Here is a 27,690-nt window from a genome sequence, read left to right as displayed (position 1 = left end):
CCCAACACTAACATTCCCTGTAACCCTAAAACAAATTCTCCCTGTAACCCGAACTCTAAGACTCCTTGTAACCCCAACACTAACCCTCCCTGTACTCCAGGAATAACTTTCCCTGTAACCCCAACATTAAAGCTCCCTGTAACCCTAACAATAACCCTCCCTGTGCCCCAAAGAAAACATTTCCTTGTATTTCCAACACTAACCCTCTCTGTAATCCTAACATTACCCTCCATGTAATCCCAACACTAACCCCCCTGTAACCCCAACACCAACTCTCCATATAATCCTAACATTAACCCTCCCTGTATCTCCAACACTAACCCTTCCTGTAATCCCAAAAATAACTTTTTCCTGTAACCAAAAACTAAACCTCTCTGTAACCCCAACACTAAAATTCCCTGTAACCCGACCACTAATTCTCCCTGTAATCCTAACATTAACCCTCCCTGTAACCCTAACACTAAGACTCCTTGTAACCCCAACACTAACCCTCCCTGTATTTCAGCAATAACTTTCCCTATAACCCCAACATTAACCCTTCTGTAACCCCAACACTAACCCTCCCTGCAATCCTAACATTATCCTCCCTGTAACCCTAACACTAAGACTCCTTGTAACCCCAACACTAGCCCTCCCTGTACTCCAGCAATACCTTTCCCTGCAGCCCCAACATTAACCCTCCCTGTAACCCCAACACTAACCCTCCCTGTACCCCAACAATTCATTTCCCTGTAACCCCCACACTAACCTTACCTGTAACCCCCACGCTAGCCCTCCCTGTACCCCATCAATAACTTTCCCTGTAAACCCAACACTAACCCTCCCTGTACCCCAACAATACCTTTCCCTGTAACCCCAACACTAACCCTCCCTGTACCCCAATAATACCTTTCCTTGTAACCCCAATACTAATCCTCCCTGTAACCCCAACACTAACCCTCCCTGTACCCCAACAATACCTTTCTCTGTAACCCTCGCACTAACCCTTACTGTTAACCTAACACTAACCCTCCCTGTAACCCAACAATACCTTTCCCTGTACCCTCACACTAACCCTCCCTGTAACCCAAACCATCCCTCCCTGCAACTATTACTAACCATTCCTGTAATCCCAACACTAACCTTCCTATAACCCTCACACTTATCATCTTTGTAACCCTAACACTAATTATATCACTAACCCTCCTTGTAACCCTAACACTAATCCTCCCTTATGTAATCAACTGTGCCTTATCCGCCTTCATTCCTAATCTATTTGGTTGCAGAAACCCTTCCCTGACCATGATGTTATCTCACACACACTGACAATAAGTCAGTAATACCTCTCTGAGATTTATAAATTTGGCTACACAAGGGTTTATGACAATAAAGAGCTATGGTGGGGGGATAAGTGGTTTGTAATTCACTGTATATTCACCTTATATTTGCTTAACAGCATATACAATCCGGATTGGTTGGCACTCTTTAGTGTTTATATATATTTATAGGCCGTACTTTGTATCTTTCAGAGGGTTCCCGTCCTCGCTGTCAGTTCGGTGTCGGTGTTTCTGCTGTTAATGGTTCTCCGGCTCATCAATGAAATGAACTTCCTGAAGTTGCTGTCTTGTATTGGGCAGACCAGCTCCCAGTGTGCTCCTGTGCCAGTTACATGGCGGCAGCGGCCTCGGACCTATCACGATGGCTACATTAACATGAGGACTCATGAGGTAACAGAGATTATTCTGATGTGCTTATCTATGTCAGCTGAGCTAAAGTCCCATGTCTATGTCTTTTTAGTACCTTCGACACACAAAAACCTAAAGCCAAAAAAAAACCTTCTATGTGTAGAAGGGTTAGATATTCTGTTGAGCTTTTATTGCTATCTTTGTCCCCACTGCGGATGGGGAGAGCTTCCTCCACCTCCTGTCCCAGATATACAACAGGAAGTGAGTGGAAATCTCAAAGAGAGACGAAGTGCCGCCTTTGACAGCTGTCACCAGAACAGGTGTACCCACTGGAAGGTTTCCCGTCACTTCCTGTTCTGGTGACAGCAGTAAAACTTCTGATTTCACATCACTTTCTGTCCCAGTGACATTGGCCACCCAGACAAATACAGGGTCTGAATCTTCCCACTGCAACACAGACCATTCCATCCAGCACCATACCCATATTCCCAATGCTGGGCTGCTTGGCTTATGGGACACTGTGTTATAGCTCAATTATAACAAATAGTCAGCACACCACCCATGTACCTCAAACATTTACTGAGGTCAAAATGCAAAAGTGGTTACATAAATAGATATAAAGGCACATGTATCCTGTAATCCCAACTCTGATACTAAACCCTCCCTGCAACTTTAAAACTAATTCTGCCTATAACTCTAACACTAACTCTCCCTGTAACCTCAACACTAACTCTCCCTGTAACCTCAACACTAACTCTCCCTGTAACCTCAACACTAACTCTCCCTGTAACCTCAACACTAACCCTCCCTGTAACCTCAACACTAACTCTCCCTGTAACCTCAACATTAACGCTGCCTGTAACCTCAACACTAACTCTCCCTGTAACCTCAACACTAACTCTCCCTGTAACCTCAACATTAACCCTCCCTGTAACATCAACACCAACTCTCTCTGTAACCTCAGCACTAACCCTCCCTGTAACCTCAACACTAACTCTCCCTGTAACATCAACACCAACTCTCCCTGTAACCTCAGCACTAACCCTCCCTGTAACCTCAACACTAACTCTCCCTGTAACCTCAACACTAACCCTCCCTGTCACCTCAACACTAACCCTCCCTGTAACCTCAACACTAACCCTCCCTGTAACCTCAACACTTACTCTCCCTGTCACCTCAACACTAACCCTCCCTGTAACCTCAACACTAACTCTCCCTGTAACCTCAACACTAACTCTCCCTGTAACCTCAACACTAACTCTCCCTGTAACCTCAACATTGACCCTCCCTGTAACCTCAACACTAACCCTCCCTGTAACCTCAACACTAACCCCTCTGTAACCCCAACACTAGCCCTCCCTGTAACCTCAACACTAACCCCCCCTGTAATCCCAACACTAGCCCACCCTGTAACCTCAACACTAACCCCCCTGTAACCTCAACACCAACTCTCCATGTAATCCTAACATTTACCCTCCCTTGATCTCCAACACTAACCCTCCCTGTAACCTCAACACTAAGGCCTTTTTCACACATGCGGACCGTTCGTTCCATCGGCTCAGTCACTTTTTTCTCAAAGAAAAATGTATGAAGTGTACATCAGTTTTTCATCTGTTTTTCCATCAGTTTTTTATATCTTCCAGCTAGAATCCTTTACCACTTGAGTACTTCAGTCCCGGAGCCATTCTTTAATGCAGAAACAAACTGTTTGTCCGTTTACATCCATCTTTCATCCGATTCATTTTTCAACAGAAGAAAAAAGGGCTTTGACCCGTACCAAAAAACGGATGTTGACGGAAGCAGATGTAAATGGATGTAAATTGATGATCATCAATTTCCGTCTGTTTTTCCATTAAGATGCATTGATGTCCATTTTTTATCCGTCAACAGATGGATAAAAAACTGACAAATTGTCCCCATATGTTTGAATGGGGCCTAATCCTCCCTGTAACCTAAACACTAATTCTCCCCAAAATCCCAAAACAAACCCTCCCTGTAGCTCTTACACTAACCCTCCATATAACCCCAACACTAACTCTTCCCATCACCCCATCACTAACCCTCCCTATAACCTCAACACTATCTCCCCCGTAACCCAAAACTAACCCTCCCTGTTACCCCAACACTAACTACCCATGTAACCCCAACAGTAATGCTCCCCAGAAAGCCATCACTAACTCTCCCTGTAACCTCAACACTAATTCCCCCCATAATCCCAACACAAACTCTCCTTGTAACCCTCACACCAACCCTCCCTGTAACGCCAACACTAACCCTCCCTTTAGATCTTACACTAACCCTCCATGTAACCCCAACACTAAGTCTCCCTGTAACCCCAACACTAACCCTCCTTGTAACTCTTACACTAACCATCTATGTAACCCCAACACTAACCCTCCCTGGATTACCAACACTAACCCTCCCCATAACCCCAACACTAAATATCCCTGTAACCCCAACACAAACCCTCCTTGTAATCCAACACTAACACTCCCCGTAACCCCAACACTAACCCTCCCTGTAATCCAACACTAACACTCCCCATAACCCCAACACTAACTCTCCTCCTCGTAACCCCAACACTAACACTCCCCATAACCCCAACACTAAATATCCCCATAACCCCAACACTAACCATCCCTGTAATCCAACACTAACACTCCCCGTAACCCCAACACTAACCCTCCCTGTAATCCAACACTAACACTTCCCATAACCCCAACACTAACTCTCCTCCTCGTAACCCCAACACTAACACTCCCCATAACCCCAACACTAAATATCCACATAACCCCAACACTAACCCTCCCTGTAATCCAACACTAACACTCCCCATAACCCCAACACTAACTCTCCTCCTCGTAACCCCAACACTAACCCTCCCTGTAGCCCTAACACTAACCTTCCCAGTAATCCCAACACTAACCCTCCCCGGATACTTTAGGGATATCATGTATCCCATGTACCTCAAAACATATTGAGGTCAAAATCAGAAAGTAGTCACATAAATAGATAAGAAGGCACATGGCATCCACCAACATTTTGAGGCCACAAGGTTAAAGCAGGGTCTGTTACCTTGATCTCACCTTGAAAAAGGGACCCCTTCTGGCCCCTCAAACGTTGGTGTCTGCTATGCCCCTTCCTATCTTTTTCAGGTGACCCTTTTTGCATTTTGACCTCAATACATTTTTAAGGAACATGGATGGTGTGCTGGGTAATACTTGTAAGTAACTCATAAAAACTTAGCAGATACACTTTAACTACTCCTTCAATAACTGTGCTGGTGTCACCATCACTGGACAAACAGAATGGATAAATCTCTGGCCAGGTGTAAGACTGAGCTTTACTTTAAAGAAAAGTTGCATCTGCCCTATTTCCCTTCTATACGTTACAAGATCATTTTATTGTGACATTCTGCTCATGTAAAAGTTCCTTTTACCTTTTGCTGGGTGATTCTTTAATGTCTGCTAATGATAATGAGAAGGTTGTACGTCATTTGCCGTAATGTTATTGCCATCCTGCAGTTCTGGCAGAGAAGACTGGTATAATATTTCTGCCAGGCTCATATACTGCGATGGGCACCAACACCAATCTCCTAGAAAATAGCAATCTGTCATCTGGCTGTGAACCACCAGCTCATAGTTGGCACATACGTGTGATTATTAGGTCACCGTGCCATAGAAAAGCTGCACATGGATGTCTTCTGTGTATACATCCTTAACCCTCTCCTGTCTGTAATCTGTATGGTAATGTTCTTCAGCACAATGCTTCAACAATTGTTAACCTATATTCCCTTTTACAACTAGGAGCGCACAGTGCTGCATGCTACTAGCTTTAAGGCCAGACACTGTCACTAACAGTTCCTGGCCTCTACTAATGATCAGGAACCAATCATGGTGGTTCCCAATTATGTGATCACCTCTCTGCTATAACATGGTGATCCCATGGCTTTGTTTATACACACCCATCGTTGACAAGAAGCAGCTGCCTGTGAACTTATTTATCTGTGCCCAGTGAAATACTTCTCTTAAAGACAAAATAGGTAAAGGATTTTTATTGGTAACTGATTTATACATTAACCAATCGTTTCTCAACCAGAGTGCCGCGGCACCCTTGGGCGCTGTTTGGTCTCCCCAGGGAGCCGCAGTCACGGGATCAGCGTGATGATTTGCCATGGTGTAGATGGGCCAGCCACCTGCACCTTAAAAACCAATGATACTCCAGGGCCAGGACACACAATATCATTTGTTGCTATGGTAGGGCACCCCACACCAAGGCAATGCATAATGCTTATCCAGAGCAGGCGGCATGCAGAGCTGCCCTTAGCATTCAGAAGAGGTTTGTGTCCTCCAGACATCCTCCTCCTCCTGACCTCTGCTTCATTGTTGGAGTCCAAAAGTAGGGCTCTGATTAGAAGTGGGGCCTGTGTGATTGGAGGCCTCTGTGATGGGGGACAGACTGTGTGGTTGGGGGATTTTGTGTTGGGGGGACTGTGTGATTAGAAGACTCTTTGACAAGGGGACTCTGTGGTTGGGGGTTAGTGATGTAGGGCTCTAATGTGATGTGAGGACTCTGTTGTAAGGGTAATCTGATGTAATAGGGTCTTTCATCAGGGGAGGACTGGGCAGGGGGGCAATTGCCCCCCGGGCCAATCTGATGCCCCATAAAAAGGCTGGACCACTTCTGCCACAGACATGCCTAAAGGATTCCTGGTGAAGAGAAGTAAAATGTCCCTGCCGCTGACCTACTGAGTGCAGGATGAAGACAAGGACAGAGCACCGCAAGCCCCCCCCCCCCCAGCATGGATGGTGTAAACTGTCTGAGCAGAGGCTGGTTCCATGCCCCACTGGAGACTCTCCTTCTCCGGCCAGCCACGACCGAGCTGTCCCAGCTCCCCCCAACCGCTCCTGCTGGCCAGGTCGGGAACCAGATTTGGCCTGAGAGTAGAGAGTACCTGGAGCGGAGCTTCAGCCTGGAATGGGGGGTCAGGAGGAGAACGGGAAGAGGGAGAGTGGGGCCGAGTCACTGCACTGTGGGCCTCTGGTTTGTACTTGCCCCCTGGACTGAAAGTTGCCAGTCAGCCCCTGTCTTTCATGTATAAGGGGGTTCTCTAGTAATAGAGGGGCTTGGATGTGATGGGTAGCCTATGACATGATAGGTAGCCTCCAATGTGATGGGGGGGCTGGGCTTTGACATGAGGGAGGACCTCTAACATGATGGGGGCTTCTCATGGGAAACTAATTTCATCAAGGGATTCCATTGTCCCAAGCTCAGGTTTCCCATTGTGAAGTAACATTACATTTTTTTAAATTATTTTACAGTTTAGGCTGGGAGGCCTCAGGACTTAGCATGGCGCCCAGTGTGCAAAAAGCTTGAGAAGTGCTGCATTAACCCATAAGCTGTCTTTATGAATCAGATACTCTGGGTTCCCCTATATATGCAGTTCCAAAGGTTACATGCATTGATAATACGTATCAAGAATCATAGACAGTATTTAGCTTTTTCATATATTTGGTTTGGTGGAAGCATTTGCTTATAATATCTTTTTGCCCCCCTTGCATTGTGTTCCTTCTTTAGGATGTTCCTCCTTTTTCCTGGTATGTGTTATCTTTTCTTTTCTGTTCCTTCTATGTATGTGAGCAAGTTGTAAAATTGGTCATTTTCCCAATAAAAATCTGATTAAAAGTAAAAGAACACAGTAGGGTTTTAAAAAAAATAATAAAAGTTTCAAACAAATATTCTTAAGAAAATAAGGTTCTAAGAAAGTTTGCTCATTTTTCTAATCATTAATGGGGTCAAAGCCACTTGGAAAAAAGTGTAAAATAAAAGTGTATTTGTTTTTTTTATTCAGTAAAGTCTATTCAATCTAATTTCAAATGTTAAAAGTCAAACAAAATCTTTTGAACAACATACAAAAGCTCTAAGAATGTTCTTCATACACATTTTTCCTAATAATTTTAGTTCAAAATTCTATCCATCTATAGCCAGCTTCAGCATGGATAAAGGATACCCAGACTGGCATTAAAGCGGAGTTCCGGCCACATACAACTTTTTCAGATAAAAATACCCCCCTAATCCTAATCTATCCCTAATTACCCTAACACTAACCCCACATTACAGGTCATTACAGTAAAGAAATAAAGATAAATACTTACCTTTAAAATTGATTGCAGAGCGCGGCCATCTCCGTTGTGGGCGTCTGAAGCCGCTGTGTCCTTCTTCCTGGAACTGGCTACCCAGAATGCCGATCGCAATCTCGCGAATGTGCTGTAGATTGCGTTCGGCATTCTGAATAGCGGCCAGCCGTTTCCATTGCATCCTGGGATTGATGACGCTCATCTCCCAGGATGCAATGCGAAGGAGGAAGTGGTGTCGGCAGCCGTTTCTCCGCAGAGGGAGGAAGAGGAATGAAGGTAAGTTTATTTGCATTAAAAACAAGGTAAGTGAAAAGAAAAAAAAATGACATCATCCAATTCTTTTTCAGGTACTTTAAAGCAAGCGGACAAGGCAACAATCATTTTTAGGGTGGAACTCCGCTTTAATGAAGGCCCACAGACCAAATGAGAGAAATCTATGTGTCTAAGGCTAACTTTGGTTGGTTGTGCAATCAGATAGCATTGTGTATGCAGCATAACTGCTTAAAGTAGAACTACAGGCAAAACTTTTTTCTATAATTTTGGATAGACCAAGGGGGGTTATAACCCCTGTCAGATTTTTTTTTTCCATATGTGTCTCATTGTGGAAATTTCCTATTACTTGCTGTCCCATAGCCAACACGAAATGAGAGGAAATCCCTGCAAATTAAGAGAATTCCTTGGGAACCCCCCAGGTCACCAGAACTAGTGTCCCCATTGGAAGATTTTCCCTCTATTACTTTTCTGGGGACGGATTGATCCCCGCTGAGCTAGAGTATTCCGCCAAGCAGATCCAGCCCGTGTGAAAGGGGCCTAAAGCTGCTCATACGTGGATCGTTTTTTAGCTGATTGTTGCAAATCATACAAAATTCCTTCTGTGGGTGGCCTGCCGGTACCACCCAGCTCAACAAACTTCTGTTGCTTTCAATTATTTTGCAGACCGGTAGAAATATCATGGCCAAGTCTGCATTCAATCAGACACAGTCACATTTGGAGTATTCTGACAGCCGCTGGTGTTGGCTTTCAGAATACAATAGCCAAGTATCTATAGAGATACTTCATCTGTGCTATTTAGCATAGATGGGGAAATTGAGCAATTACATTTGCTCAGCTCGCAGGGCAGAACAAGAGCAATCTTAACGTGTATGGCCAGCCTATATTCAAGTGGATGCTGTCCTTGGATGAAGCCTGAACATAGATGGTGCTCTCCTTCTGGAGAGAAAAGCACATAAAGGTGTTGTCGGGGGAGTACTATGTTCTCTGTGAGATGTACTTAAAGGGTAACTCCACTTTCGTTGGGGAAAAAAATAGCAAATAAAGAAAAAACAATATAGCGTATACAATTGTGACACAAATCATATTGTAATTGACTGTTATTAAAAATCACCTTTTCTTTTCAATCTGCAGCTGTTGTAATTTTCTGAATTTTCAATGCAATATGGCCACCTGGAGCTGTTCTGTACACAGAACGTATACTGACCATACCCCCAGAAACATCATTTCCTGCTTGTGTGATTGGCTCACCAATTTTCCCAGAAGTCTGCACTAAAATACAAGTCAGATTTCTGGCATCCCCTGCAACAAAAATGTCATTTTTGGTGAGATACTTCCAATAGGAACACGTCTAACGGGATGCAGACCCAGCAGATTTCCTCATTACAGCCCTGCAGCTGCCACAGCTGATAGATAATTATGAAACCACTCCCTTTAGACCCACTCAGCACAGAGGCACAAACAATGATTTCTTCAGAATAACAAAATTTAGGAATCTGCAATAAAGTTTGTTAAAATCCTTGTAATGTACAGAGATCACCCAGAGGGGAATGTTTTTTTCTCAACAAAAGTGGAGTTACGCTTTAATACCTGACACTTACAAATTATTATTAATGCATGCACTTTACATGAAACGTTTATCTGATGCAAGAAAAGGAGAATTGGGACTTCAGATGAGATGTGTGACTTTCGGTGGGTATTAGATAAGTAAATCTGGTTATCCTAAGTGGCGGTTCACACTGCAGCGGCACGACTTCGGGGGCGACCTGTGAAGTCGCGTGCACCGCGACTTCGGCGTGACTTGCACGGACTTAATAAAATGAATGTCTATGCAAGTCGCTCCGAGGTCGCCCCGAAGTAGTACAGGACCCTTTTTCTTTGTGTCGCTCCTATTAGAACCGTTCTTGTACCGCACAATGGGAGCGCGACAGACCGCGACTTGTCAGGCTGACAAGTCGCAGTCCAAGTCGGATCAGTGTGAATGGGCTCTAAGATAATTCATATATAAATACATAGTTACATAGTAGTTGAGGTTAAATAAAGACAATAGTCCATCCAGTTCAACCCGTGTAGGTGGGTGTGGACGTATTCATTTTCCCTACCCCTGAATGTTTTGATCTTGGAGATATATGTCTAAGAGCCTTTTAAAAGTAGCCATACGCCCGGCACTTACCACCATTTGTGGAAGAGAGTTCCACAATCGTATTGCCCTTACTGCCCTTACATTAGTGGAATGATAACATTTAATAAAATATAAGAGATGGTAATGTTGAGAGCAAATTTATTCAAAAAACTCATCAACAAATAATTACATAGTTGAAAAATGCATCCCAGATAAATTGGATTCCCTAGGCTACGACTGGATCATAACATATTGAACGTATGTGTGTTATAGTTATCAACAAACACAAATGCATGTTAAACAGAAATATGTATACAATAAAATATAGAAACGCATAGTTGTATGGTAAATTTGCATTAACAGGCTTGACGTGTTTTATAGACTTCACTCCACTTCTTTGGGAGCAGATGCATGCATATCCTGATTTTACTCACGGTCAAATAGGTTCAACTTGTGGTGCTACAAGCCGGGGGTGGTCTGGGGGATGTCTGCACTGGGAGCTGTGGGAGTACTGCCCGTGGATTTCATGCATCACATGAGAGGACCCCAGGATAATTGTAGATATCTGTTGTGAGCTATGTGATAATATATCTAGCAGTCCTACTAGGAATCTCATAGTACATATTATGGCCATTTTCCAAAATGCAGAGTAGCCCAGCATAGGAAGGGGAGAAGGAGAAACGATAGGATGCAAGATACAGTTTAACCACTTTACCACCGGAGGATTTTGCTGTCTTACGTCTGGGCCACTTTTTGCGATTCGGCACTGTGCGAATTTAACTGACAATTGCGCAATCGTGCGACGCCGTACCCAAACGAAATTTACGTCCTTTTTTTCCCACAAAAAGAGCTTTCTTTTGGTGGTATTTGATCACCTGTGCGATTTTTACTTTTTGCGCTATAAACAAAAAAAGAGCGTTTATTTTGAAAAAAATACCAATATTTTTAACATTTTTTTATATGAAATTCCCCCCCAAAAAAATGTAAAAATCTAATTTTTTTAAAATTTTTGGCCAATTTGTTTTCTGCTACCTATGTTTGGTAAAAAAAAATCACAATAAGCGTATTTTGATTGGTTTGTGCAAAAGTTATTGCGTTTACTATCTAAGGGAAAGATTTCTGTCATTTTTGGTGTTTTTTTTTTTTAACGCGTAATGACGGCGATCTGCGATTTTTTTTTGCGGGACTGCGACATTGCGGCGGACAGATCGGACACTTGACTGACATTTTTGACACTTTTGGGGGTACCAGTGACATTACTGCAGTAATCAGTGCTATAAATATGCACTGTTACTGTAAAAAATGAGACTGGCAGGGAAGGGGTTAATTTTATTGGAGAGGGAGGGGTTAATGTATGCCCGGTGCTTACTGACATGTGTGGGGGGAGGTGACTGAGTGACACATGGACAGATCGCATGTTCAGCTATGCTGAACCCTGCAATCTGTCACTGTTTGTCACTTGGCAGATCCGCCCGCGGATCTCCAAACTCGATTCCCCGACGATCGGGGAAGAGCAGCGGCGATTGCACCTGCTCCTCCCCTGGCCCGACTCCCGCTGTGACTGAAAACAGCGGGAGCGCGCCTCCGGCAGGCGCGCGAGCGCCGCCTACAGGGGGAGGAGTCCAGCGACGTAGGTCTACGTCGCTGGATGGAATCGAGCCACTTTGCCGCAGTACAGTCCCAGTGACTGGTCGGCAAGGGGTTAAAAACCTGTTATGAGAAATATGCCATTGCTGAGATCTCCTTCTGAAAATGCGAGTTGCTTGGCTGGCCCATTGGCACCAGGTCATCTTGAAGCCATTACGGTTTATGAGTCTGCCTCCGCTGTAAGTCCGGGGTTATCTGAAGGCAAATTCAAATTAAATAAGCTTAACTGGCAGGACCAAATACTATTTCACATTGCAAAGCAATTGAGGAGTTTTTATGTGTTGGATGGAGGGGTGGAATGAATAACTCCTTGGACATTATTATAGGTAATGGATAATATAAAGGGATCCAGAGGTGAGTCCAGGTTAAGAGATAATATAAAGTGGATGGGGGAAGTCCACACAGAAGTTATGCATAAGTCACATAAGAAAAAGCCTCATCATGCTCTTTTCTCTGTAAAGTCTCCTCGGAGTAATAATTACTCAGCAGGCAAAACCTTATTCTTGCAATAATTACAGTGAGAGATGGCGACGGGGATGGTGACTTGCGCTGTTTGGCCATACTCCGTCAGAATACCAATGTATCTTGTGTTTCAGATGTCTCCCCTTCCGGGATAAGCCCGTGCTGCATGCTTTGCCCATTGGATTGCATTATCTCCGCAGAATGCCAATTCATATCTCTTTGTGTGGCTCGCTCCTCTCACATACGGGATTTTAATAACCGTCATGCTGTGCTATGAATTCATAAGCAGCTCTGGAAGGGAGACCGAGCAGCACGACTTCTTTCTTTCATTACGAGTCTTTTGAGAAACAGAATGGGCTCATATTTGGTGCAGATAGTTTGACAGATTAGCAATCTCCTTCCAAGGAAACGAACAATTGTTTTGTCTACGTGTTCCTAAAGTAAGTGGTTTTGGAGAGTGAGAGATGGAAGTAGTAATTATCAAATACAGAGGGCCAGCGGTGGGCTTCTGGGATGAGGGAACCCAGCTGTTAGTAAATGTTTTACAAGTTCCCACACGTCTACAAGGAGAAGCAGACCATGTGACTGCTGGGGGACCCAATGCCAGTATAATGGATGCAGAGGGCCCACAGGGAGTCAATGACGCTAAGGTTCACAGAGTCTTCTTATTTTATGGATGTACATATCCTGAGGATGGGGCATCTAAAACATTACTGTTGATGTTTTCTAAACCTTCTCTGTTGTCACCAAAGTGGCCCTGCATATATTAAGGAGAATTCATAAAAAGTGTCATAAGTACTCTGTAGACATTTGTCTTTCAGTATAGCGACAAATCTTGGAGTATTACCAGATTCATGTAATGGGAATGTGTGGGAATGATGAATTCTAGTGATAACTAAAGATCTACTGTATATAAAGGAATCAGGATCTCCTTCCTCCTGCTGGTTAACCCCCTTAGTGATGACCAAAGATCTATATGGTGGAATCAAGACCTCCTTCCTCCTGCTTGTGATCCCTCTAGTGATAACCAAAGATCCATATAGAGGAATTGGGACCTCCTTCCTCCTGTTGGTGATCCCTCTAGTGATACCCAAAGATCTATATGGGGGAATCAAGACCTCCTTATCTTCCCTGTTTTGGTGATCCCTCAAGTGATAACTAAAGATATATATAGGAAACCAGGACCTCCTTTCTCCTGCTGGGGATCCCTCCGCTGATAACTAAAGATCCATATATAGAAATCAAGACCTCCTTCCTTGTGCTGGTGACCCCTCTAGTGATAAATAAAGATCTTTATAGGGAGATCAGGACTTCCTTCCTGCTAGTGGGGATCCCTCTATATGAAGATCTATAAAGGCTAATTAGAACCTCCTTGCTCTTGCTGGTTAGCCCTCTAGTGATAATTTAAAGTGACTCTAAAGCCAGAAGATTTTTTTACCCTTATGCAATCCATGCATGAAGGTAGAAAACCTTCTGCATGCAGCTTTTCTCCAGACCCTCCCCCAGTACTTACCAGAGCCCAAGCCGCTGCTCTCTCCAATCTCTGCTTCCTCATTGGTTTAGACACAGCAATGGGAGGAGGGAGTGGGGGGGACTGAGCCACTTTGGGACACACAGAGGCGGTTCGGGAGAGAGCAGGCTTGAGTGCCTTAGAGCAATGTGCCTTAGAGCTTGCTATAGGGGCACTCGGACGGGGGGAGGGGCCCAGAACGCCAGCGGGGGACCCAAGAAAATGAAGATTGGGGCTCCTCTGTGCAAAAACCACAGCACAGAGCAGGTATGTATTCCATGTTTGTTATTTTAAAAAAATAAAAAATTTGGTTTAATATCACTTTAAGATCAATAAAGAGGAATCAATACCTTCTTTCTCCTGCTGGTGACCCCTCTAGTGATAACGAAAGATTTGTATTGAGTAATCAAGACCTTCTTCCTCTTGCTGGTGATCCCTCTAGTGATAAGTGAAGATCTTTATAGGAGAATCCAGGCTTCCTTCCTCCTGCTGGGGATCCCTCTATATAAGGATCTTTATTGAGGAATCAGGACCTCCTTCCTCCTGCTGGTGATCCCTCTAGTGATAACTAAAGATCTGTATTGAAGAATCAAGACCTCCTTCCTGCTGGTGATCCCTCTAGTGATAACTAAAGGGGTTAAAGCAGGTGGTGAGGAGGCTATACAACACCCCTTACCACCTATTAAATGCCCTTTGACGAGCAATCTGTTCTGAACACTTATCGCTCTTTTGAGACCCAAGCAAATGCAAAGAAGCCCTAAAACAGACTGAGTGTAATTAGAGGTGCAGGTACTGCTAATTACGCTTTGTTGATATTGACATGTCCACCCTAGCAGCAGCAATGGTCAACAGGGTGCCTTACCTTGGGTGCTATACACATGTAGGAGCTGTTCCTTACCCTGGGTGCTGTACAAATGTAGCATCTGTTCCTTACCCTGGGTGCTGTACAAATGTAGGATCTGTTCCTTACCCTGGGTGCTGTACACTTGTTGGAGATGTCCCTTACCTTAGGTGCTGTACTAATAGGAGCTGTCACTTATCCTAGGTGCTATAAATACATTTTATTGTCAAAATGGCATCCCCGTCTAAGTCTGTAGGGTTCAGTATTGAGTTAGCCCACCCTTTGCCGCTATAACAGCTTCAACTCTTCTGGGAAGGCTGTCCACAAGGTTTAGGAGTGTGTCTATGGGAATGTTTGACCATTCTTCCAGAAGCACATTTGTGAGGTCAGGCACTGATGTTAAATGAGAAGGCCCGGCTTGCAATTTCTGCTCTAATTTATCCCAAAGGTGTTCTTTAGGGTTGAGGTCAGGACTCTGTGTAGGTCAGTCAAGTTCCTCCACCCCAAACTCACTCATACATGTTTTTTTGGTCCTTGCTTTGTCCACTGGTCCAAATCATTTGGTGGAGGAGGGATTATGGTGTGGGGTTGTTTTTCCAGGGGTTAGGCTTGGCCCCTTAGTTCCAGTGAAGGGAACTCTTAAAGCGTCAGCATACCAAGACATTTTGGACAATTTCATGCTCCCAACTTTGTGGGAACAGTTTGGGGATGGCCCCTTCCTGTTCCAACATGACCGCACCAGTGCACAAATCAAGGTTTATAAAGACATGCATGAGAGAGTTTGGAGTGGGGGAACTTGACTGGCCTGCACAGAGCCCTGACCTCAACCCCGATAGAACACCTTTGGAATGAATTAGAGTGCAGACTGCGAGCCAGGCCTTCTCGTCCAACATCAGTGCCTGACCTCACAAATGCGCTACTGGAAGAATGGTCAAACATTCCCATAAACACTCCTAAACCTTGTGGACAGCTTTCCCAGAAGAGATGAAGCTGTTATAGCTGCAAAGGGTGGGCCAACTCAATATTGAACCCTACGGACTAAGACTGGAATGCCATTAAAGTTCATGTGCGTGTAAAGGCAGGTGTCCCAATACTTTTGACAATATAGTATATGTAGGAGCTGCCCCTTGCTCTATGTGCTGTACATTTGCGTCATTTCACTAAGCATTAATGAATACATAGCTGCGTTCATTTGTGTCTTTTATATCTGCCTGGAGTTCAGCTTTAAATGACAAAACAGCTTGTGTTGCATTTTCATGATTTGCCAGTTTGTAATAAAATAAAAGTTTTCCCCACCAATAATGAAATATTCCCACACACAGGAGGGTCTCACCCGTGGAGCCATTTACAATTTTTGTGGTGAAATTTTCATGATGTCTTATTACATTAACTCTGAGCAAAATAAAGAGTTTCATAACAATATCGGCACCAGTCTTTAATATTTCAGTATCTCATCTTCCCGTAGACCTAACAAATGCTTACGCTTGCAGGAACACAGGTCTGCGGTAATCACGACGTTAGATCCAACATAGTGCCGTCTTGGTTTGGATTTGATTTCATCCTGTATTCATTTGCATACAAATGTTTAATACTCCTGCGTTTCGCTTATTGATGTTAAATCCCTCTTTAAATTCCTGTTTGATTTATGCAGCGGTTCTGATTCTAGATTTGCACCATTAAAGTGTACCTGTCATGTACTGGGAGTTGGAGCCGTATTGCACTCCGAACCAGTTTTCAGTCTGTAAGCAAATAAGCAATGAGATCGGGCTGTAGATGGAAGTAATGGGTGGGCCCAAGGAATGTCCCAAAAAGGCCAATTAGATTCAAAACTACACAGGAAAATTGCAGTTAGAGAACAAAAGCAGAACTCCAGCCAAAATAGCAAGATAAAAATGGATAACCCATTAACCACTTAAGGACTGGAAGCTTTTACCCCCTTAATGACCAGACCATTTTTTTGCGATTTGGCACTGCGTTATTTTTTATTTATTTTTTTCCATACCTTTTATTGATTTTCGTAGGAAGAAATACAATATACAAAGGAATAGACAGTTGCAATTGTGGCTACATGGACAAACACTTAATTCTGGGATAGTTGCATCAATGGCGCTTTTCCACTGCATGGAACCGAACGGTACGGCTCGCTGAAACAGTACCACCTCAGTTGTGGTTCCAACAGTGCCTTACCGGTACCGTATCCCACAATCCTTTGCATGCAGCCTTGACTATTTGTCACTACTAGCCACTGATTGGTCAGAGAATCATTGTTATCCCACCCACTTACTTTAGTACTACTTTAGTGGAAAAGCAAACCATACCAAACCGTTCCAACACCGTACCATGTGGTACCATGCAGTGGAAAACCAAAGCGGGCCAAGCAGGGCCGAGTAGAGCCGAGCCGGTACTTGCAGTGGAAAAGTGCCAATAGTGGGGTCTGGACAAGACCAAAACCAGTGGCGGCTGGTGCTCAAAATTTTTGGGGGGGCGCAAAAAGAAAAATGTAATAGGTATTGCTTTGCGTCAAAAAACGCAGTAAAAAATTGCGTGACTTTGAAGTCATGGTACAGGCATGGCACAGGTGATGGTATAGGCATGGCATAGGTGATGGTACAGGCATGGCACAGGTGATGGTACAGGCATGGCACAGATATGGTATAGGCATGTCACAGGTCATGGTACAGGAGATGGTATATGCCCCCTTTCAATGCAGTGACCAGCGTACATGCCCCCTTTCAATGCAGAGACCAGTGTACATGCCCCCTTCAATGCAGAGTTCAGCGTGCCTGCCCCCTTCAATGCAATGAACATTGTGCTGTGCCCCCTTCAATGCAATGAACACTATGCTATGCTCCCTTCAATGCAATGAACACTGTGCTATGCCCCCTTCAATGCAATAAACACTGTGCTGTGCCCCCACAATGCAGAGTTCAGCGTGCATGCCCCCTTCAATGCAACTGTGTTGTGGCCCCTTCAATGCAATGAACAATGTGCTGTGCCCCCTTCAATGCAATAAACACTGTGCTGTGCCCCTTCAATGCAATAAACACTGTGCCCCCTTCAATGCAATGAACTCTGTACTGTGCCCCAACAATGCAGAGTTCAGCGTGCATGCCCCCTTCAATGCAACTGTGCTGTGCCCCCTTCAATGCAATAAACACTGTGCTGTGCCCCCTTCAATGCAATAAACACTGTGCTGTGCCCCCTTCAATGCAATAAACACTGTGCTGTGCCCCCTTCAATGCAATGAACACTGTGCTATGCCCCCTTCAATGCAATGAACACTGTGCTGTGCCCCAACAATGCAGAGTTCAGCGTGCATGCCCCCTTCAATGCAATAAACACTGTGCTGTGCCCCCTTCAATGCAATAAACACTGTGCTGTGCCCCCTTCAATGCAATAAACACTGTGCTGTGCCCCCTTCAATGCAATAAACACTGTGCTGTGCCCCCACAATGCAATGAACACTGTGCTGTGCCCCCACAATGCAATGAACACTGTGCTGTGCCCCCTTCAATGCAATAAACACTGTGCTGTGCCCCCTTCAATGCAATAAACACTGTGCTGTGCCCCCTTCAATGCAATAAACACTGTGCCCCCTTCAATGCAATGAACTCTGTACTGTGCCCCAACAATGCAGAGTTCAGCGTGCATGCCCCCTTCAATGCAACTGTGCTGTGCCCCCTTCAATGCAATGAACACTGTGCTGTGCCCCCACAATGCAGAGTTCAGCGTGCATGCCCCCTTCAATGCAACTGTGCTGTGCCCCCTTCAATGCAATAAACACTGTGCAGAGTTCAGCGTGCGTGCCCCCTTCAATGCAACTGTTCCGTGCCCCCATCAATGCAGAGTTCAGCGTGCGAGCCCCTTTCAATGCAGAGCACCACAGCATTGTCCCCAATCACTGCAGAGCGCCACAGCATTGTCCCCAATCACTGCAGAGCGCCACAGCATTGTACCCCAATGATTGCAGAGCCCCACAGCATTGTCCCCCAATGATTGCAGATTGCCACAGCATTGTCCCCCAATGATTGCAGATTGCCACAGCATTGTCCCCCAATGATTGCAGAGCGCCACAGCATTGTCCCCCAATGATTGCAGAGCGCCACAGCATTGTACCCCAATGATTGCAGAGCGCCACAGCATTGTCCCCCAATGATTGCAGAGTGCCAGCATTGTCCCCCAATGATTGCAGAGCGCCACAGCATTGTCCCCCAATGATTGCAGAGCGCCACAGCATTGTCCCCAATGATTGCAGAGCGCCACAGCATTGTCCCCCAATGATTGCAGAGCGCCACAGCATTGTCCCCCAATGATTGCAGAGCACCACAGCATTGTCCCCCAATGATTGCAGAGCGCCACAGCATTGTCCCCCAATGATTGCAGAGCGCCACAGCATTGTCCCCCAATGATTGCAGAGCGCCACAACATTGTCCCCAATGATTGCAGAGCGCCACAGCATTGTCCCCCAATGATTGCAGAGCGCCACAGCATTGTCCCCCAATGATTGCAGAGCACCACAGCATTGTCCCCCAATGATTGCAGAGCGCCACAGCATTATCCCCCAATGATTGCAGAGCGCCACAGCATTGTCCCCAATAATTGCAGAGCGCCACAGCATTGTCCCCCAATGATTGCAGAGTGCCACAGCATTGTTCCCCAATGATTGCAGAGCGCCACAGCATTGTCCCCAATGATTGCAGAGCGCCACAGCATTGTCCCCCAATGATTGCAGAGCGCCACAGCATTGTCCCCCAATGATTGCAGATCGCCACAGCATTGTCCCCCAATGATTGCAGAGCGCCACACCATTGTCCCCCAATGATTGCAGAGCGCCACAGCATTGTCCCCCAATGATTGCAGAGCGCCACAGCATTGTCCCCCAATGATTGCAGAGCGCCACAGCATTGTCCCCCAATGATTGCAGAGCGCCACAGCATTGTCCCCAATGATTGCAGAGCGCCACAGCATTGTCCCCAATGATTGCAGAGCGCCACAGCATTGTCCCCCAATGATTGCAGAGCGCCACAGCATTGTCCCCCAATGATTGCAGAGTGCCACAGAATTGTCCCCCAATGATTGCAGAGTGCCAGCATTGTCCCCCAATGATTGCAGAGCGCCAGCATTGTCCCCCAATGATTGCAGAGTGCCAGCTTTGTCCCCCAATTATTGCAGAGTGCCACAGCATTGTCCCCAAATCGATGCAGAGTGCCAGCGTGCGTGCTCCGTTCAAACTTACCTGGCAGCGGGGCGGCTCAGCTTCTTCCGCTTCTGCGGCAGGTCCTTCTCCCTCGTCTCGGCGGCGGGAACCGGCGGGCGGCCTCTCCTTTTCTCTGAGCGGCGGTGACGGTGAGTGACTGACGCACGCACCGGCACCGCCCCCATTGCGACGTCAGCTATATCCTGGATGATGATTGGTCCAGGCTGTAGACTGGACCAATCACAGCCAGGATATCAGAAAGTGGGGGTGTCCAACCGCAAAGACTTGCGCCCAGGATACCCCCCTACCCCCCCAGAAGGCAGCCAATCGGCGCCTCTTCTGGGACGTAACCCCACCCCCCCTAGCCACCAGTTCCTTGGGTTCAGGCCGGCGAACCCAATTTTTTTTTTTATACAACTTTATTTGTTCGTTTTTTTTTTTTTTTTTTCGCCTTTTTTAGGGGTAGGGGGGCGGCGCCCTGGCGCCCCCTATGCACAGGCCGCCACTGACCAAAACTAATGACTAGATATAGCACTGTCTACATCACCCAAACACCCCATTGGGCTCAATTTGTGCCTTGGGGATGAAGACCAGTCAACCTGTCAAGGCCTGTTGGACCTCCACTACAAAAATATCATAAACTGTAGAAGTATTAACGTCAAACATAGGATAAGAATATTGGATGCCTAAAGTAATCTACAGAGAAATGGTAACATAGGATAAGGTAACAGAGAGTCATTTGAAGGCACTGCGTTACTTTAACTGACAATTGCGCAGTAGTGCTGTCCCCAAATAAAATTGATGTCCTTTTTTTCCTGCAAATGAAGCTTTCTTTATTTGCGCTATAAACAAAAAAAAGAGCGACAATTCTGAAAAAAAAAAATATTTTTTACTTTCTGCTATATAACATTCCCAATAAAAAAAAATAAATAAAATGTTTTCATCAATTTAGGCCAATATATATTAGCCTACATATTTTTGGTAACAAAAAAAAATCCCAAAAGGTGTATATTGATTGGTTGGCGCAAATTGCGTCTACAAGCTAGGAGAAAGATTTATGTAATTTTTATTAATGAATTAATTTTTTTACTAGTAATGGCGGCGATCAGCACTTTTTAGCGGGGCTGCAATATTGCGGCGGACAGATCGGACCCCTAACTGACACTTTTGGGGGGACCAGTGACATTACTACAGTAGTCAGTGCTAAAAATATGCACTGTTACTGTACTAATGACACTGGCAGGGGAGGGGTTAACACCAGGGACGATCCAAGGGTTAAATGTGAGCCTAGGGGGTGCTTACTAACTGTGCAGGAGTTGTAATCACTGGATGAATACAGAGACCTGTGTTCCTAAATAGGAGGAACACAGGATCCCTGTGTTCATCACTGACAGAACAGCGGTCTGCCGTGTTTATATCCGCAGACTGCCATTCTGTCTCCATGGAGAGCGATCGTAGGTGTCCGGCGGACATCATGTCAGTTGGACCTGCTGATTGGCTCCCCCTCTAGCCAATCGGCGCATGCACGTGCCTCCAGCGGCGCGCGCACGCCCCCACTACCTGCTGGGTACGATCAACTACTACCCAGAATCCCTGGTGTTCCTGACAGTCCCTCGGCTTTCCTATTAAAGCTTAGTTCCAACCAAAAGTGGAACATCTGCTCACTTGTTTCCTCCCCCCCCCCTCCAGGGCCACATTTGGCACCTTTGAAGGGGGAGGGGGGAACGGGTACCTGTTTTTGACAGGTACCCTTCCCCACTTCTGGGAGACGGTGCCGCGGCGCCCTCTCTTGGAAGTTTGGCTCCTCCTCCTTCCCCTGCCGCCGAGCCAATCTGAATGCACTGTGCGGTTTGCGCATGCGCAGTAGGGACCAGCCTGTGAAGCCAGCGCCAGCACTCGACAGCTAATGGGGGTGCCCTTACTGGGCAGACCACCAGCAAGCTTCCCGGTACTCACGGACACTGTTTTTCCCTGGGTTGCTCTGCCTTCAGCTCCTCTTGTCAGTATCCTGGACTTCCTGGCTCAGAATCACACACTTGGTCCACTAGGCTAACTGCCTGTGACCACCTTCCTTGCTGACTGGAGGAGAGACGGACGTCACCCTCCTCCTGGGACCTGGCTTCCCGCCCAAAGACGCCCTGTCACATGTGCCCGTGACTTTTATAACATATCCCAGGATGCACCACTGCTTGTGCCAACACACTGGGATAGTCATAAAAGCCTGTGTGTTACTGTCTGGGTTTCCTCCACTGTCCAACAGGCTGCCCTATTGGATACAGTGGGGACACTCCCTCAGACCAGATAAATCCCACATGGACACATGCAACAGGCAAAACTAACAATCAGGCTCCCCTGATAACAGTGCTTTTACCTAGCACCTACCTAGGAGGGTGCTACACGTGTCATTGCCTATCAAGCAAGATACACGCTGCTGCTAAGAGTGAGGAGCAGACAGTCAGGGCTACCAACCCACAGGAAAATAAGTAAACCTTGTTGTTTGATATTCAAGGTGTCCTCGAAAAGTTTCATTGGTATTGAATTTTGAGGACAGCGTATCCTTTGGTTACGACTAGATGCGGTTCTTTCTAGAGCCACAGGCATCTGAAAGTCCTTGCCTCCCTTGTATATATCTATTATATTTCAAAATAGTTTTATTGGTTTTGAAAAATGTTAAAGGTTTAAGGTAAACAACAATAAAAGAAAAGGGAAAACATACAAGTAGTCCCATACAATTGCAAAGGAAAAGTAGTTACATTACACGGCACAAACGAATCGGAGGACCGAATAACGGAACAAGAGTCAGTTGTTATAGAATAGGGCAATCCTTGGTAAAGAATATTCATCATGGCAAACATCCCTGCCATAAAACTAGACATGTGTGGTTTGTTTCGTTATGAAACGAAGGGCACATTTTTTTTTATGTATACATCCATAGGTGTGCGCAGCCTATTGCATGAGGGTGTGCACTATGGATAGACTGTTTATCGGCAAGGCCGATATATCGGGGGCCGATATGCACTATATTGGTATCGGCCCTGGAACTGGCCGATATTGCTGATATTTTTGTGACATCATTCTGCCTTCTTAGGCCGCCTCCCTTGCCTTGGACAGCCTCGTCTGGAGTCGGGACTAGTCTCGCGGGAGTGTATCACAGCCATACACCCACCCACTGCAGCCCGGTGACAGCTAGCTGCCTACATCCACAGGCCCTGTACCAGCCACAGGCACTGTACCAGCCAGCCAGCCACAGGCACTGTACCAGCCAGCCAGCCAGCCAGCCACAGGCACTGTACCAGCCAGCCACAGGCACTGTACCAGCCAGCCACAGGCACTGTACCAGCCAGCCAGCCACAGGCACTGTACCAGCCAGCCACAGGCACAGTACCAGCCAGCCAGCCACAGGCACTGTACCAGCCAGCCAGCCTCCCACAGGCCCTGTGCCAGCCAATCACTCACCACAGGGTGCCAGCAAGCCAGCCACCCACCACAGGGTGCCAGAAACCCAGCCATTGGGCCAGCCATTGGGCATCGGCCTTGAAAAAAACATATCGGTCTATCCCTAGTGTGCACCCCAAAGCTCAAACACGCATGCCTTTCTCTGCATCCTCAGCTGCACTGGACAGTGAATTTGTGGGGAGTGTTCTGTGCTGAGCGGCTTCCTGTTCATTCAAAAACTGAATTAAACTAGGGATTGACCTATTATCGGCAATGCCGACATATCGAGGGCCGATATGCACTTTCCCTGATATATCGGAATCGGCCCGGAGGTTACCGATATTTCGGGAAAGTGCTTGTACCGGAGTGATACCTGCAGCTAGAGGCTGTCTTGTAATGACAACCGATGTGGCTGAGAAGCCGCTCGGCTGTCATTACAAGGAGCAGGAGGAGAGATGCCCCCCCCCCTCCCGCCGCCTTCCACGGCTCACCCAGGTCTCCCGTCCCACCGGGTCAACCATCCTGCACGGCCGCCGAAGACCCAATCAAATCCGCATTTGGCTCTGATCAGGTCTCCATGTAAAAACCCGGAAGTGATGTCATGACATCACTTCCGGGTACTCGGCGACAAATTAAAAAAAATGACAGCATTCAAAACAGCCAAACTTGGCGTTTTTAATGCTTTTAAGGGCAAAGGAGGAGTTTGGGGTCTTTTAGACCCCCAGATCCCTCCACAACTGTACCTGTCAAGAATTTTTTTTTTTAAAAATGTACAAAAATATCGGCCAATATCGACCGATACCTTTATTCAATGGCCAAAAAATCGGTATCGGCTTTAAAAAAAACAATATAGGTCGATGACTATAGTAAATACAGTTTATTATGCTTCAGTTATGAATGAACAGAGTGAGTGTGTTTATTGTGTTCATTTAGAAAAGGAAGGCGCCGGTAAATGACATATTTACTACCTCCTTCCCCCACTCTCCGTCCTGAAACATCCCCCGCAGCAGCTGTAGGAAGAAGAGGGAAGATAGCAGCACTTTGGGGTCGGGAGGGCAACACAGGGGAAGCCCAGGCAGTAGGGGGAATCCGCACCGCACGTAGTGATTGGAGTGTGCCCAGGCACACCTGGCACACCCCCATGCGCACTCCTATGTATACATCAGAGTCACAATAGTAAAGAATTCCAGGGAATCCGAAAAAAAGTATAATGAAAGAACAAACTCATTTGTTTCATTTAGATGACATTTAACATGCCTTTCCTTTTCAATCTGCAGCACTGTAGTTTTCTGTAAAATACAATGCAATATGGCTACCTGGAGGGTGTACAGAACGCCCCCCAGAAATGCCACTTCATGCTTCTTTGATTGGCTCACTGATTTTCCCAGAAATCTGCACGAAGATAGAAATCAGATTTTGAGCATCCCCTGCAACAAAAATGTAATTTTTGATGAGATACTCTCAACAGTAAAGCATGTCTGAAAGGATGCAGAATAACAAAAGGTTGGAATCTGCAACAAAGTTTCTTAAAACTATCGGGGAACAGGAGAAAGTGCAGAGAAGGGCAACTAAACTGATAAGAGGCATGGAGGACCTCAGCTATGAGAAAAAATTAGAGGAACTGAATTTATTCTCTCTTGAGAAGAGGAGATTAAGGGGGGATATGATCAACATGTATAAATACATTAGGGGTCCATATAGTGAACTTGATGTTGAGTTGTTCACTTTAAGGTCAACACAGAGGACAAGGGGGCACTCTTTACACCTAGAGGAAAAGGGATTTTGTCTCCAAATACGGAAAGGTTTCTTCACAGTAAGAGCAGTGAAAACGTGGAATAGACTCCCTCCAGAGGTGGTTCTGGTCATCTCACTAGATTGCTTTAAAAAATGCCTGGATTCTTTCCTGGGTGTACATAATATAACTGGGTACTAATATTTATAGGTAAAGTTGATCCAGGGAATATCCGATTGCCTCTCGGGGGATCAGAAAGGATTTTTTTCCCCTGCTGGAGAAAATTGGATCATGCTTTGCTGGGGTTTTTTCGCCTTCCTCTGGATCAACTGCGGGTATAGGATTGTGTATATGGGATTGTATGGTTGGGTTTTCCTTACTGTTTTTTTTTTTTTTTTTTTTTTTTTATTGGTTGAGCCAGATGGACTTGTGTCTTTTTTTCAACCTGACTAACTATGTAATTATGTAAAACCCCTGCAATGTACAGAGATCCCCCAGAGGGGAATGTGTTTTTTATTTTTTCAACAAAAGTAGAGTTACTCTTTAAGTAGAGCGCTCATCTTCTCATGCACCACGACTCCCATCAATCTCTGTGTCACCTCTAAGAAATGAAGGATTGGTTGCTTCCATGCTCTAGCCAACGTTTGTCCAGACACCAGGAAAACAAAATCTGCTTGTTTTCTTGCACGTTTGATGAAATCCAAGACAGGTCTATGAAGCAAGGCCTCCCGGGGGCTGCAAGTGTATACTGTATGTCTGTTTTAAAGTGCATCTACAATTTATATGTGTATAAATATTAGTGGTGGCTAGATAGATAGATAGATAGATAGATAGATAGATAGATAGATAGATAGATAGATAGATAGATAGATAGATAGATAGATAGATAGATAGATAGATAGATAGATAGATAGATAGATAGATAGATAGATAGATAGATAGATAGATAGATAGATCTATATATATCTATCTATATGTATGCTATCTATCAAAAATAACCTAGAAAGTGCCTCCTTATAAGATTAAATACAAGGTAAATGACATAAATATTAATAAAATCAAATAGTGATGATCTATAATTAGTCTGTGATCTCATTGATACATGCAGTGCCTTTTAAAGAGGTTGTAAACCCTCTCTTATAACTTGTACCTATAGGTAAGCCTTTAACCACTTGCCGACCAGTCACTGGGACTGTACTGCGGCAAAGTGTCTCGATTCCGTCCAGCGACGTAGACCTACGTCGCTGGACTCCTCCCCCTGTAGACGGCGCTCGCGCGCAGCCGGAGCCGCCGGAGCCTCGCTCCCGCTGTTTTCAGTCACAGCGGGAGTCGGGCCAGGGGAGGAGCGGCGGCGATCGCCGCCGCTCTTCCCCGATCGTTGGGAAATCTAGTTTGGAGATCCGCCCTATTGTGTAAACAGAGCGGGCGGATCACCTAAGTGACAAACAGTGACAGATTGCATGGTTCAGCATAGCTGAACATGTGATCTGTCCCTGTGTCACTCAGTCACCTCCCACCACACACGTCAGTAAGCACCAGGCATACATTAACCCCTCCCTCTCCAATAAAATTAACCCCTTCCCTGCCAGTGTCATTTTTACAGCAACAGTGCATATTTATAGCACTGATTACTGTAGTAATGTCACTGGTACCCCCAAAAGTGTCAAAAATGTCAGTCAAGGGTCCAATCTGTCCGCCGCAATGTCGCAGTCCCGCAAACAAAATCGCAGATTGCCGCCATTACTCGTTAAAAAAAAAACACCAAAAATGACAGAAATCTTTCCCTTAGTTAGTAAACGCAATAACTTTTTTGCAAACCAATAAAAATACGCTTATTGTGATTTTTTTTATCAAACATAGGTAGCAGAAAACAAATTGGCCAAAAATGTAAACATTTTTTAATTTTTACATTTTTTTGGGGGGGGGGGGGATTTCATATAAAAAATGTTAAAAATATTGTTATTTTTCCAAAATAAACGCTCCTTTTTTGTTTATAGCGCAAAAAGTAAAAATCGCACAGGTGATCAAATACCACCAAAAGAAAGCTCTGTTTGTGGGGAAAAAAGGACGTAAATTTCGTTTGGGTACGGCGTCGCGCAACCGCGCAATTGTCAGTTAAAGTTGCACAGCGCCGAATCGCAAAAAGTGGCCTGGACGTAAGACAGCAAAATCCTCCGGTGGTAAAGTGGTTAATAAGACTTACCTATAGGTACTGTAAATATCTCCCAAACTTGCACCGTTTAGGAGATATTTACTTTGAATGCAGCCGATGACGTCATTGGCACATGCGCTCTGAAAGAACGACCATGTGTATTGTTCCTTCACAGCCCTGTGCTGCGAAAGCACAGGAGTGATGTCATCGCGCCTCCGGCTAATCAGATGGCCAGAGTACGCGAACCAGGAAGCAGGACGGCCGAACATGATGGCGAGTGGGAAAAGAATTTCATAATGAGCTAGTATGCGATGCACACTAACTCATTATGCCTTTGTCTTAAAGGTTTTTTTTTTTTTTTTCATTTTTTTTTTTTTATGGGGTTTACAGCTTCTTTGACTACTAGCATGAAAATGGTGTGATTGTTTCCACAAGTGCTTCTCCAATCCAAACAAATATACAGTGCTACAAAAATAAACCCCAAAAGGCATTTAAGAGGCAGGGAAAGGGATGTTGCGATA

At 45.4% G+C, this 27,690-nt stretch overlaps 1 protein-coding gene across 2 annotated transcripts in view; it reads left to right on the top strand.

Moving 5' to 3' along the window:
* Positions 1-27,690, top strand: part of ST6GALNAC3 (ST6 N-acetylgalactosaminide alpha-2,6-sialyltransferase 3) — a 541,180-nt gene that overhangs the window by 202,928 nt on the left and 310,562 nt on the right. Inside the window, exon 2 of one of the 2 annotated variants that reach the window (XM_082266229.1) lies at positions 1,509-1,706. In XM_082266229.1, the coding sequence (XP_082122355.1) occupies positions 1,509-1,706 (198 nt within the window). Of the gene's footprint in view, positions 1-1,508; positions 1,707-27,690 lie in introns of those variants that run through there. The other variant, XM_082266230.1, reaches the window with a different exon arrangement.

This window comes from Pelophylax lessonae, assembly GCF_965119305.1.
Source record: "Pelophylax lessonae genome assembly, chromosome: 8".
NCBI lineage: Eukaryota > Metazoa > Chordata > Amphibia > Anura > Ranidae > Pelophylax > Pelophylax lessonae.
The sequence above is the reverse complement of the archived record's forward strand: the minus strand, read 5'-3'. Positions and strand labels throughout refer to the sequence as shown.